The 12,686-nt window shown below is 43.9% G+C and overlaps 1 protein-coding gene across 2 annotated transcripts; it reads left to right on the forward strand.

Moving 5' to 3' along the window:
• The first annotated feature begins 1,016 nt into the window (after positions 1-1,016).
• LOC139343280 (EGF-containing fibulin-like extracellular matrix protein 1) lies at positions 1,017-11,006 on the forward strand. Of its 2 annotated transcripts, none has more exons than XM_070980812.1 (9): positions 1,017-1,169; positions 3,609-3,699; positions 4,693-4,738; positions 4,994-5,311; positions 6,121-6,240; positions 6,735-6,854; positions 8,133-8,256; positions 8,933-9,125; positions 10,016-11,006. In XM_070980812.1, the coding sequence occupies exons 2-9, from the start codon at positions 3,613-3,615 to the stop codon at positions 10,175-10,177; spliced, it is 1,170 nt and encodes a 389-aa protein (XP_070836913.1). In that variant the 5' UTR covers positions 1,017-1,169; positions 3,609-3,612; the 3' UTR covers positions 10,178-11,006. The 2 variants fall into 2 exon arrangements, with proteins under 2 accessions (XP_070836913.1, XP_070836921.1); XM_070980820.1 differs by having other exon boundaries at positions 1,050-1,169; positions 3,609-3,675; positions 10,016-11,005.
• The last annotated feature ends 1,680 nt before the right edge of the window (positions 11,007-12,686 follow it).

Genomic DNA, 12,686 nt, shown 5'->3' on the forward strand with positions numbered 1-12,686 from the left:
TCATTAAAAGCTAATAGTGATCAGGACCTCGCTGCTCCTGATCGTTCGTGAAACCTCCTGACTGTCAGTCACTCATGATGGTAAACAACAGACACAACAACAACAAACAACAACAACAATAAACAAACAAACAAACAAACAAACAAACAAACAAACAAACAAACAAACAAACAAACAAACAACAACAACATCAATAATAAACAGTGATGATGTCTTATGGTTGTTGTACTTTGAGGAAGCACCATACATGTTTATGTTTATTATGACAATGATGACGATGACAATGACAATGACAATGACAATGACGATGATGATGACGACGATGATGATGATAACGATGATGACAATGATGATGATGACAATGATGATGATGACGACGATGATGATGACGACGACGATGATGATGATGATGATGGTGACGATGATGATGATGACAATGATGATGATGATGTGTATTAACTGATCTTAGCTGTCAGCTGATCTTATGTCTCAAAGTTTGTGTTTCCACCGAAGCTGACCTTTGACCCCACAGATTACTGCGGAGGAGGAGGAAGAGGAGGATGAGTCTGTGCACCACAGCTCTGACCGTCAGGTCACATGACTATTGTTGTTTACACCTGGATGTTCACAGACCGTCTGTTGTTGTCAGTGCTGTGATAAAGCTGAATGCTGTTTCCTACAACGTGGACTAGAAAGAACCCATTCAGGACTTCCAAACTACCAAGACCTGGATGAATGAGAACCCTCACGGACGTATGAAGAAGGCAGCATCCCCAAACCTGGATAAACTAAGTCCCCTTCAGAGGCGCCATGGTTTCTGTGCAGGCTGTGATCTGGAAGGGACGTCTTCTCTTACTAATTATTATAATAAAAATAATAATAAATGTTCAACATCTTCACGTGACACAAACCCGAAGTTTGACTGTAAGTCAGTGAGACGCGTTTCTGTCTCTGCAGGGGACAGGTTCTGGTCGCCCCCAGGCTGCAGTGTCCTGCAGGGAGCGGCAGGGGGCGGCACGGCTCCGCACCGCGTCGTTCCGCCCCAGTCTGCGGCCGCCGGCGCAGAGAGCCTCCTGAGCGGCTGCAACACGAAAACCGCCCGCCTGTCCGCTTCCTGCTCCTCCGAATCAAACACACCTTCAGGCGGAGTCCGACAGAGGAGAGACCAGGTAAGACCGCTTCAGTGTGACGTCACACCGTCAGTCACCTCTGTGGTGAATGATCCTGCTGCAGATCAGTCCGTGGTGGACTGCGGTCCGCTGGGCTGCATCTGTGACTGAGCGCAGGTCGGTGTTCAGTCCGTAGCTGCAGGTTTAATGTTCAGCTTTAAACTCTGACAGTTTCAGTTTCTTCAGACTTTTGAACAGAAAACGTGAAGTTTATGAAAGAAGAAATGTTTTGATCAAGGATTAAGAGATCCAACAGTTTATACAGCTGAATGATTCATCAATCAGTGATTGACAGACAATGATTGATCATCTGTTGTTTTAATGGTTTCATTGATCTCTGCTGTGGAGTCATGTGATGTTTGATCTTCTCATCTTCTCAATGATCTCAATGATCTGAATGTATTTGGAATAATGTGGAGCTTTGGACTGTTGGTTGGACCAAACAAACATAGTGAAGGTGTCACTTTGGGCTTATTGTGACCACATTCTCACGATTTTCACAATGTTTCCAAAGCAAGCGATCGATCGATGGAGAAAATGATCAGCAGATTGATCCAGAATGAAAAGAATCATTAGTTTCAGTCCAACACAAAACAGTTAAAATGAGCTCCACCTCAACCAACTCCAACAGGAACATCCTGCTGAGACATGAATGAGGAGACACCATGATCTTAAAAGACCAGAGACAAGAGGACAACAGACACAGGAGACACTTTACTACACTCAGTACTTTTACCTTAATACTTGAAGTACATTTTCATGATTATACTCACATACTTTTACCGCAGTAAAACTTTGACTTGTAATGGAGTATTTGTACAGCGTGGTATTTATACTTTCACTTCAGTAAAGCTCTGACTACTCAGTGTTTTAGTCAAACTGGTGTTCAGATACAAACACAAATAATCTGCAGTGAAGACGCCGCGAGACTCATCATAGATTCATGATGAAGAAAATTTGATTAACGGTGAAAATTCTCCCGTTAATCAGTTTTATTGTATTTTATCATATTTTTATTGTGTAAAATATGATTTTTATGTCCTTATGCTGAGTTTCCTGTCTTCTATATCACACTTTGAATTGTCTTGTTGACAGCTGCTGTAAAGATAAACCTGCCTTGAAAATTAACTGAATTTTTTTTAAAAAGCCAATAATATCTTCCATCCATCCATTATCTATACCGCCTATCCCTTTCGGGGTTGCGGGGGGCTGGAGCCTATCCCAGCTACAATGGGCGAGAGGCGGGGTACACCCTGAACCGGTCGCCAGCCGATTGCAGGGCCACATGCAAGGACAAACAACCATTCACACTCACACTCACACCTACGGACAATTTTAGAGTCATCAATTAACCTAATGAGCATGTTTTTGGTCTGTGGGAGGAAGCCGGAGTACCCGGAGAGAACCCACGCATGCACGGGATGAACATGCAAACTTCACACAGAAAGGCCCCGCCTGACCCGGGGATCGAACCGGCAACCTTCTTGCTGTGAGGCACGCGCACTACCTGCTGCACCACCGTGCAGCCGCCAATAATATCTTGATTGATCAATTAATCGTTTGGTCGACTGGGTAGATCAGACTCCTGATATATTAACAGCCAGTTTTTCACAAACTGTTGACTTATGCTGAAGCATGAACACACACACACACCACACACACACACACACACACACACACACACACACACACACACACACACACACTGTGTCCTCAGGTGGTGTCATGTGATCTGATGTGGGCGGTGCCTGTGAGTGTCTTTCACTGCTCCTCTGTTAAGTGTTAATTCTTGACATTAAGTGACTTCGCTGACTGAGAACATCTTTGGGCTCAGAGGACGTTCAGCAGCTGATCAACAGAAAAACGTTCAGAAATCATGAATGAGTGACTTCCTCTAAACATTTGACTTAGATTAGATTCAACTTTATTGTCACATTAGCACAGAGACAACGAAACGCAGATTAGCATCTAACCAGAAGTGCAAATAGTCAAAATATCCAAAATATAAATACATGCAAGTACTGCAAGTGGCATGAGTTCTGTTATATTATATGAATGATATAATATCCAGCAGCTCACATACAGGTGATATGAAGTTATTCACGGTGCGTTCAGCTTCATCTTCAGGTCTGGACAGATGACTTGAAGACCTGAACAGAAAAACTGAAGGTCTGCTTTGAGACATTCAAGAGAAAACTCTCAGCGATCAATCGTGATCAGGAAACAGGGATTCATGATGCAGCCTTCATGACTTCATGCATTGAATCACGGTGACTCATGCATGAACGACCCCACCCTCTGTTTTTATAAAGAGTTTAACCTCTGACTCAACACAACTGAACAGGCTTTTGATTGAAGCTGCATGAAGAAGGAGTTGAAATATTCCACGGTGTCTGTCGCTGTCTGTATCTGAGCTCAGTTTGTGTGTTTTATCTTCAGCAGGATGAAGATGCCGTACGTTTTCTTCTATCTGAGTCTTCTGATCATCATGGCTTCGGCTCAGCAGGTGGATGAACCTGTAACCTACTCAGTAAGTTTCACTGGACTGAACAGGACACAAAATAATTCATCGAAACGCACAAAAACTTCTCACCAGTGTTTGCAATAGTATAAAAATACATTGCAGGTAAAAAAAAAAGTCATGGATTGAAAACCTTCGGTAAAAATGCAGTATTATCGACAAAACATAATGAAAATACACTAAATAAATATTTTGGACCCTCTCTCCCACCACTGTCCCCAGCCTGAATGAGAACAGGCTGGGGACAGAGAGGCAGGAAAGAGGGTCCAGGAACAGCTGTCAGTGAAGATCAGACATGGTAAAGAGGTCTGTGGGAGGAAACTGGAGCAGAGTGACACCAGAGAGGTCTGGAGAGGCATGAAGACCATCACTGGGTACGAGCCCAGATGTTGGACTGTTGACGGGAACATCAGCACAGCCAACAAGCTTCAACAGGTCCTGCACACAGCTTTACATTGACCGCTCTGTCCAGCAGCCACAGAGCAGCAACAGCCCCTCCCATCCAAGGACCATCTCTGCTGACCAGGTGAAGAGGGGACCGAGTCGACTGCACCTGGCAAAGGTAGCCGGTCCCAACGGCATCACCCCAAGGGTGCTCAAGGCCTGTGCCCCCCAGCTGTGTGTCATAGTCCTGCACCTAGTTGACCTCAGCCTACAGAAGCTCACAGGATGACGAGGTCAAATCCAAAGGTGGAGGTCCAAACAGGCAAACAATCCAACAGAAAGAAGGCAGGAACCAAAAATCCAAGAAGTTAGCAAGTTTATCGTTTCAGGTCAAATATTTGAGCCTGTAAATAACTTACACATGAATATGAAGGTACAGTCGTGAACTCTGAACACGTAAATATGTCTGAAGGAGTCATATCAGCAGCTTCTGTCGTAGAAACTCTGGTGATTGTGATGATGATGTGTGTGTCAGATGAGTCCAGCTCCACTTCATTTGTTAGATCAAAGTCACCTGATCGAGAACTGACGGATCAATAACCTGATTTTCTCTGACAGTGTACAGAGGGCTATGAGTTCAACACGGAAGAACAAGAATGTAAAGGTGAGAGCCGCATCATACTTAGTGTTTCCATGACTACAGACGAGTCAACACAGTTGTACAACACTGATCACTGATTTTAGATCAATAACAATCAATAAAAGAACCAGAACAGAGAAAAACATCAAAATGATTTTAGAGACAAATAAGTCAGAAAGAAACTTCAACTCCATCAGATCTTTTTAAACTCTGTTAAAGCTTCTAAAAGCTGTAAAATGTTGCTAATGTTGCTAAATGTTGTTGGACTACATTACCCAGACATCAATGAGTGCGAGACGCTGCCAGATGCCTGCAAAGGAGGAATGAGCTGCATCAACCACTACGGTGGATACTTCTGTCTGCCACAGAACGCCCAGATCATCATCAGTAATGGAGAGGAGGACCCCACCACCACGACCCGGCCCCCCCCTCCACACTTCATCCACCTGCCCGTGGTGCCCAGTCACCGTGGCAACCACCAGACCACCAGCAACCAGGGCAGCGTCCGAGGCACTGACCAGGTCAGTGGCCAGACCAGGCTGACCTCCGTCCAGTGTCCAATTGGATTCACCCCAGATGAGTTCAACTACTGCAGAGGTGAGAGAACAATGCTAACACTAACACTAACATGCATGTTTATACTGCCATCTACTGGACAGCCAGTTACAGCACGACATCATGTCAAAACAAACGTACCATGATGGACTCTTCATCGACAAAGTGGAAGACAGCCTAAACTTGAGCCACGCTGTGCTGTAGATTAACACCAAGCACAAAGTAACTACAGAGTGCTGCATTAACTACAGAGCAACTGAAAAATAACTACAAAGTAATTGCAGAAACTACACAGTATGAAGAACAACTCCAGAGCAACTAAAGCAACTGGGGAGCAGCTAGAGAGCAACAAACGACATTTAAGAGCAATCACAAACAAGTAGAGAAAGTAAAATGTGTAAGAATCGTATAAGTCCAGTGTAATTGGCTGGTCGGCTCCAAATTTTTGTCATGGATAAGTCAGATTAGCTACGGTTGCTGGGCAGTTGTCATGTTAGCTAAGGCTAGCTCTAATATTAGCTTATAGGGTACATTGGCAAGGATATGAAATTTAGTTACTGTCACAGAGGCTATGCTCACGTCCCAACAACAGAACAGATGACAGACACTGTCGTCAGCTAACATTGTCAATAAATACAGAAAAATCTACAATTACAGCACTTTAACAGTAAAAAAAACTGGACCTCTGGAGGAAAGCAGTCAGACACGTTTTGATCGTGCTGCCACTCTGATGTTCAGTTGGACTGATGTTTAAAGTCGGCTCAAATTAATAAGTGTAAGGTGGACTGATTTGTGTGTCTAAGTTGAACTTAGGTTAAGGTGGAATAACATATTTTTGATGCTTGTTCCAGACGTGAATGAGTGCGTTCCCAGCAGCCCCTGCCAACACCTGTGCTACAACCTGCCGGGCTCCTTCATGTGTCAGTGTGAACAGGGTTACGAGCTGACTCCAGACCAGCTGAGCTGCCAGGGTCTGAGAGCGCGCACACACGCATGCACACACACACACACACACACACACACACACACACACACACACACACACACACACACACACACACGTACTTCTATACTTGTGAGGGCCTTCATTGACATCATGCGTTGAGCAGCCCTTTGCCCCAACTTTAACCTCCACAACTAAATAACTAACCTCAACCTTTAACCTCAAACAAAACCTCATTCTAACCTGACCCTTAAAACCAAGTCTGAACTTTCAAACAGCCCTTTGAAGCTGTGGAGCTGTGGTTCAAGTATTAACAGCAGTTCTTCAGAGAGCCAGAGCTATAAAAAAAATATGTGCAAGAAGTACATGTATTTACACAAACATAGACACGTTTGTACTTGTACACTCGTGAGGACCCTCATGAACATAATGCATTGCTGAGCCCCTCACCCTGTGTCCGTGGATGTGACACTAACCTTTATGAATGCTGTTGTTGTCTGTTGTTTGTCTGTTGTTCATCAGATGTGGACGAGTGCCTGCTGTCCTCATACATGTGTCAGTGGCAGTGCGTCAACCAACCTGGCTCCTACAGCTGTGTCTGTCCTGAAGGGTACCAGCTGCAGGGAACACGCATGTGCCAAGGTACATGCCCCCAGCCTGACACACATATTTAAACACACACACACATGCATACACACTCTCTTCCTGTTGATAACATGTGACCCGTTGTCAGTTTAATGGTTTTCAGTGTAGGTGAAGCTGCAGAGTCTGTTTGCATCATCAGAGCAGACTGAAGTCCTCAAACACTGTTCTGTCCTCAAGGAGGCGCTGTGGACGGCTGCCTCGGTGTGTTGGTGTGTTCCTAAATTCAGGTGTCTGCAGTGGTACCTGGAGCTCATTAGAGGAACAAATCCAGTGGATTTATTTCCTACTGCTCTCGTCTCATCAGCTCATCAAGCTAACCTCAGCCGCAAACCCCCCAAACACAGACAGTTTGTTCAACGTCCCACCAAAGACAATAGACGGTGTCTGTCAGTCCGTCCCCCATGCTGCACTGGGTCACTCTGACCACGTCCTGGTCCACCTGAGTCTGAGACATTAAAGCCTGTAAACCTGTTGTGAGGACATCAGTGAACAGTGAAGCTGTGGAGGATCTTCAGGCCTGCTTGGACTGGACTGACTGGGATGTTTTCAGGACTGCTACTAACAGTCTGGAGTCTGAGAAACTACACACCAATATCAACAAACAACCCTGCTTCTGTCTGGAAGAGGCTCAGGCAGACCACCAACGATAAACCTTGAAAGACAATGGGACAGTCCTGACCCCATCCCCGTGACTCCTGGAGACATACCACCTACCAGCCTGCTTCAAGACCTCCACCATCATCCCTGTCCCCCAAAAACCACGGACCACATGTCTGCACATCCGTCATTTTTTTCCTGTTTTATTGTCAGTTTTCTGTTTTGTATGTCTGCCTCATAACTTAAGAGTTACTTGCTTTTATTTTTCTTTTATATTTTCATAGCTGTATGTGAAAACCCTCTAAAGCTGATTCTGATTCTGAACACAGTAAACTAAATTTGAAGAACCTGGTAACAGGTGGGACCATCTCACCTGCAGACAGATAATCCATCACTGTCAATGTCAACAATTTGATTATCAGGGAGTTAACTACAGAGGCTGATGTTGTCTTCAGGGACAGGTTCACATGTGAGATTTAAGAGTGGACGTTCATTCTTGCATCAGCTGCTCCTGGTTGATTTGATGGCTTCCTGATTTCCTTACTCAACATGATTTTAAAGGAACAGTTCATGCTCCTGCAGAAGTGACGTGATCAGACCCGCTTCTCTGAAATGATCTGATGGAGAACCAGAGCAGAAGTTCTGGTTCTGATGTACACTTTCTGGCTCTGTTCACAGATGTTAACGAGTGTGAAACCGGACCAAACTGCAGTGAGAATCAGGTGTGCTGGAACTACTTTGGAGGTTACCGGTGCTATCCCAGAAACCCCTGCCAGGATCCCTACGTACAGACCGGAGAGGGGTGAGACTAACACAGGCTTCTTTACACACCTGGAAGACTGTGATGAAGGGTTTGAGGGTTTCAGATTGAGAACTCTTTGGGAGAATAAAGTGTGTAGATGATGTTCAGCACTTTACAGTATCTTCAAAGTTTCCTGTTTGTTTAGACCTTCAGCATTGTGATCTCCTGATCAGGTTCACCCCCATGTTTGAAAAAAAAAAACAAAAAAAAAACACTGTTGGAGTCCCCTGTAGTAGACAAAGCGTGATGAAGTGTCCTCTGAGACGTCCTCTCAGGGGAGAAATGCTGCAGTGTTCTATCGGCTGTCCAGCATGTTAGAAAAGGGTTTCGCCATGAATGCTTCATGACTTTCTCTATTGGGAACAAACGCTGCAACATGGCTGCTGGACTCACCGCTTCATGACATAGCAACCTAACTAATTGACACCATAGCAGCCACTTGCTAACATATAGCAACAAACAGAAAATTACCAGCATGACAACAACCAGGAACCAGGTGACCCCACAGAACCAATGAAAAATGTTTGATTAGAAAAGGTCAACCTGTGATCGCAGTGCTCTCTTGGGCTCTGAAAGTTGTGACCCTGTGTCTGCAGTATCTGGACAGACAGTGCAGTTCTGTCTCAGCTCATTGTGGACTGTCCTGCCGAATCATCACTAACTGATATGTCCTCAGGCGCTGCAGCTGTCAGTCTCCGAGCGCATGCAGAGGACTTCCTCCCTCCATCGTCTATAAGTACATGAGCATCACATCGGAGCGCTCTGTGCCGGCGGACATCTTCCAGATTCAGGCCACCAGCGTCTTCCCCAACATGCACAACACGTTCAGGATCAAAGCCGGCAACGAGGAGGGACAGTTCTTCCTCAGGGTGAGCCGCAATCTTCCTTTACTCTGATTGGATGTCAGTGAAACTCATCTCATCACAGCTCATCTTAGTGAGTGTAACCTCATCACAACGTTTTATGTGGTGTCTTCTGATCTCTTCTCATTGGCTCATCCCGTCTAATCACACTTAACGACATTTAATTGTATTTAATCTCGACCATTGGCGGCTTATTTCATTCTCGTGTCGTGTAATCTCGTCCCATTTTCTTCTCAACTCTCCTCACTTAATCTCAGTCTAAATTCATCTAAATATCCTTCACTCCCCTTTTTATTCCAAATAATCTTTCCTCATTTATTTCCTCTTATTGTGTCTGAATGACTCTCCTGTAAATCTAATGTTCGGCTCGGTGGCTTGTCCATGAGTTTAGTCCAGAGATCATCAGATAACTGACACGACGTCGCTGAGCGTCAGATGCTTCTTAACCACAGAGCAGCAGATCAGAAGACTTCTGACCAACAGATACTATTGGCTGCTGGAAGAAACTGTTAGACCAATCAGGAGCTACAATCTGTCGCTTTGAATTAAACATTAAGTTCACTTGTTCATTTCTACCTCTTTCACATTATGTTCGGCTTGATTTGTTGATGAAGACTGTAAAACTTTTCTTCATTGTTAGACTTTTCGGAGGTTCATTTATTTACTTCAGTCTTGTCTTTGTTGTGAAAAGGTCAGCAGATATTTCTGTCGTGGTTACGTTGCGATGCTGCCCTCGCAGCCTTTAACCTTGAGTCTCTTCCTGCGTGTTGCATTAGACATGAACTTCTGGACGAGAATGACCTTAATATTAGTTCATATTCAATCAAATCTATGATCTCATGTCATGTCATCTCTTTTTTGGATGTCTTGATGTTGATTGGTTGTTCTTGTTGCAGCGATCCAGTAATGTCAGCGCCATGCTCGTGATGACACGTCCTCTGATTGGTCCCAGAGAGCATGTCCTGGACCTGGAGATGGTGACGCAGAACTCGGCTCTTAGTTATCGATCCAGCTCCCTGCTCCGCCTCACCATCATCGTTGGACCTTATGCTTTCTAAAATCTGTTCCAAGGACGCTTTCAAGGACACTTTCAAGGACCTAAACATTAATATGTTTCTTTTAACATGTCTGATTTGAGTAACTGTTTTGTCCGTCTTTGCTATAAAATCGTGCGTTTTCCAGAAAAATGGCTCCAGATCAAAACACCTGACTTCAAACCTTTAAGCCTCATTTCCACGTTTCATTTCAAGAGTTTAGCAACAGATGAAATTCAGATGAGACGATGAGAGGAAGCTACTGACGCAGCTGAAATAATGTCTTAGTTTGAGATATCCAAAAAGATAACAATTAAATCATTTAAGATCGATTGAGATTATGACAAAACTACATCAACGACATCTTTAACGGGTCAGAATTCAAATGGAAATCTAAATCTCTGCAATTCACATTCTAGAGGCTAAATTAAATTGTAGATCTCTGATTAGATTGTCCACATGGTTCATCCTCGTTGGTCAGAATCTAATCAGAAACATCTCACATTAAGGTTTGGACTCATCGTGAAAGTATATTAATTTTCATGTGGATTCTGTCCATCAGATAGAAACAATGAGAGGAAACTCCGACACCTCTTTTCTGGTTTCTCACACTGAACTCACCTGCTGATGATGTCATGAGGACTTGGTCCAGTCAGGTTTCAGCTCTGCAGGGATGTCCTTATGTCTCCTCCGCTGTCAGAGCAGCAGCTGTATTTTCATGAGGTCAAAGTGTTGATGGGCGTCAGTGCCAGCTGACAGATGCGACAGGTGACTTTAGAGAGTCCAGGTGTGTTTTTGCTGTTTCACGTTCTTTTAGTCACAGACACAATAAAACGTGTGATTCTACAACATGACTTTGTTTCAGTGACTAAACTCTGTTCTTCACTCAGTTTCCTGCCTTCATGTTTTGAAGTCTGTTTGACCTCTGACCCCTGTGACAGTTGACTCCTCTGTGTAAACAGCTAACCACGCTAACATACTGAGTACGCTCAGTGAGTGTGTGAGGTTTTGTTCATAGAATGAGGTGAAGTATCCCACCACCCCAAACTGAAACTGTTCACATTAACTATTAAAATTTTGTCCTCTTTATCTTCTTGATGCATGTCCAGGACATGTTATGTGATCAGTGTTATAATTACTGTAATTATTGCAAACATTGGAGAGTTGAGGTTGGTTGGCACAGGTTACCATGGTGATGCTGACCAGGTACACACGGCTGTTTATTCACAGAAAAGCATGCTGAACGATGGTCCACGTCATGAGGATGAAGCAGAATAAAGAGCTTCAGACCACCTGCCTCAGTTTGATCTCTCCGTAGATGTAGAACATAGACAGACCCAGAGTGAACTGAGAGCTGCTCGTGAACCTCGTCCAGTCCTTCGTGGTTCTGGTCTCTTCTGAAAGGAACAATCTGAACTTTTACCTCCAGCGGTCAAAATCACTGAACGTGCTGCTGGCTTTGAGTAGACGTCTGAACACGCTGAGGGACAAGGTTTTTTTCTGCCTGAATATTTAATAAGAGCACAGCATGAAGCCTTAAACTGGTCCAAGTTCAGTAAAGACTGAGAACAAGATTACAGAGTATTTTCTCTGTTGGTACATCTAGGTGTTCTCCAAAACATGCAGTTTATGATAAAAAATATCTAAATTTATATTGATGAAATCTAAATTTTGGGGTATCTATATTCATACTTAAGTTATGTTCCATCTTCACATTGAAGCCATTTATTATATTCATCACTTTAAACTGTGTGTTAGAAGCCTATGAGCACTGAATCGCTTGATTCGGAGTGGCCAGCAGTAATTAATAATTGCGGTGTGTTCAGAATTTCATTTCAATTCCTTCTGTTCACAGCTGAGAGTGACGATTTCGGACACCTTAGCCAAAGACATTGACAGTCGGTTTGTCACAGCTCCCGACATATAATCCTGAAAACATCTGAGGTCAGTTCAGACCAACACTTCAGTTTATGAGGGCGAGATGTCAGACTCACAGAAGAGACAAAGGTTTATCTCAGCAGGTCAGAGGTTTGCAGACACTTCACTTTGTTGTCCTGAAACCATTTCGCTTGGGGTCACAGTCTTTTTGGAAGAGCCAAGCTTAGTGGCTGATGGGTTGAGATGTTGCTTCTATACAACCACATCATTTTCAGCAGTCCCTCCTGCAGCAAGTTAACATGGTGCTGCCTTCCAGAGCTTCACGGCTGGGCTTGTGGAGGTCCACAAGGTTTTTCTGAGCTCTTGGCTGATTTTGTTTGATTTTCCTCTGAAGTCGAGCAAAGAGGCAATTTTTTCATAATCTGTTCAAATGTTCATATGCACAGTTGTTTTATGTTTGTCTTATCTTATCTTAAAATACAAAGCTTCTAAAGCCATGACATCATTTTCTGGAATTTTTCCAAGCTGTTTAAAGGTACAGTCAGCTACATCCTAACGGTGAATGCCGTATGCAGCATGTACTACATAGTAATACTGTTTCTCATAGTAGTATGTGGTAAGAACCCGTTGAATGGATTCATTTTGCAGGATGCCA

This window comes from Chaetodon trifascialis, chromosome 2 (genome assembly GCF_039877785.1).
Source record: "Chaetodon trifascialis isolate fChaTrf1 chromosome 2, fChaTrf1.hap1, whole genome shotgun sequence".
NCBI classification, from domain to species: Eukaryota; Metazoa; Chordata; class Actinopteri; order Chaetodontiformes; family Chaetodontidae; genus Chaetodon; species Chaetodon trifascialis.

Bases quoted from the DNA above. Each gene is read 5' to 3' on its own strand.
- LOC139343280 (XM_070980812.1), top strand. From the start codon at position 3,613: ATGAAGATGCCGTACGTTTTCTTCTATCTGAGTCTTCTGATCATCATG. The intron at 6,241-6,734 runs GTCTGAGAGCGC...GTTGTTCATCAG, and splicing joins AGACCAGCTGAGCTGCCAGG to ATGTGGACGAGTGCCTGCTG. The intron at 6,855-8,132 runs GTACATGCCCCC...CTCTGTTCACAG, and splicing joins GGGAACACGCATGTGCCAAG to ATGTTAACGAGTGTGAAACC.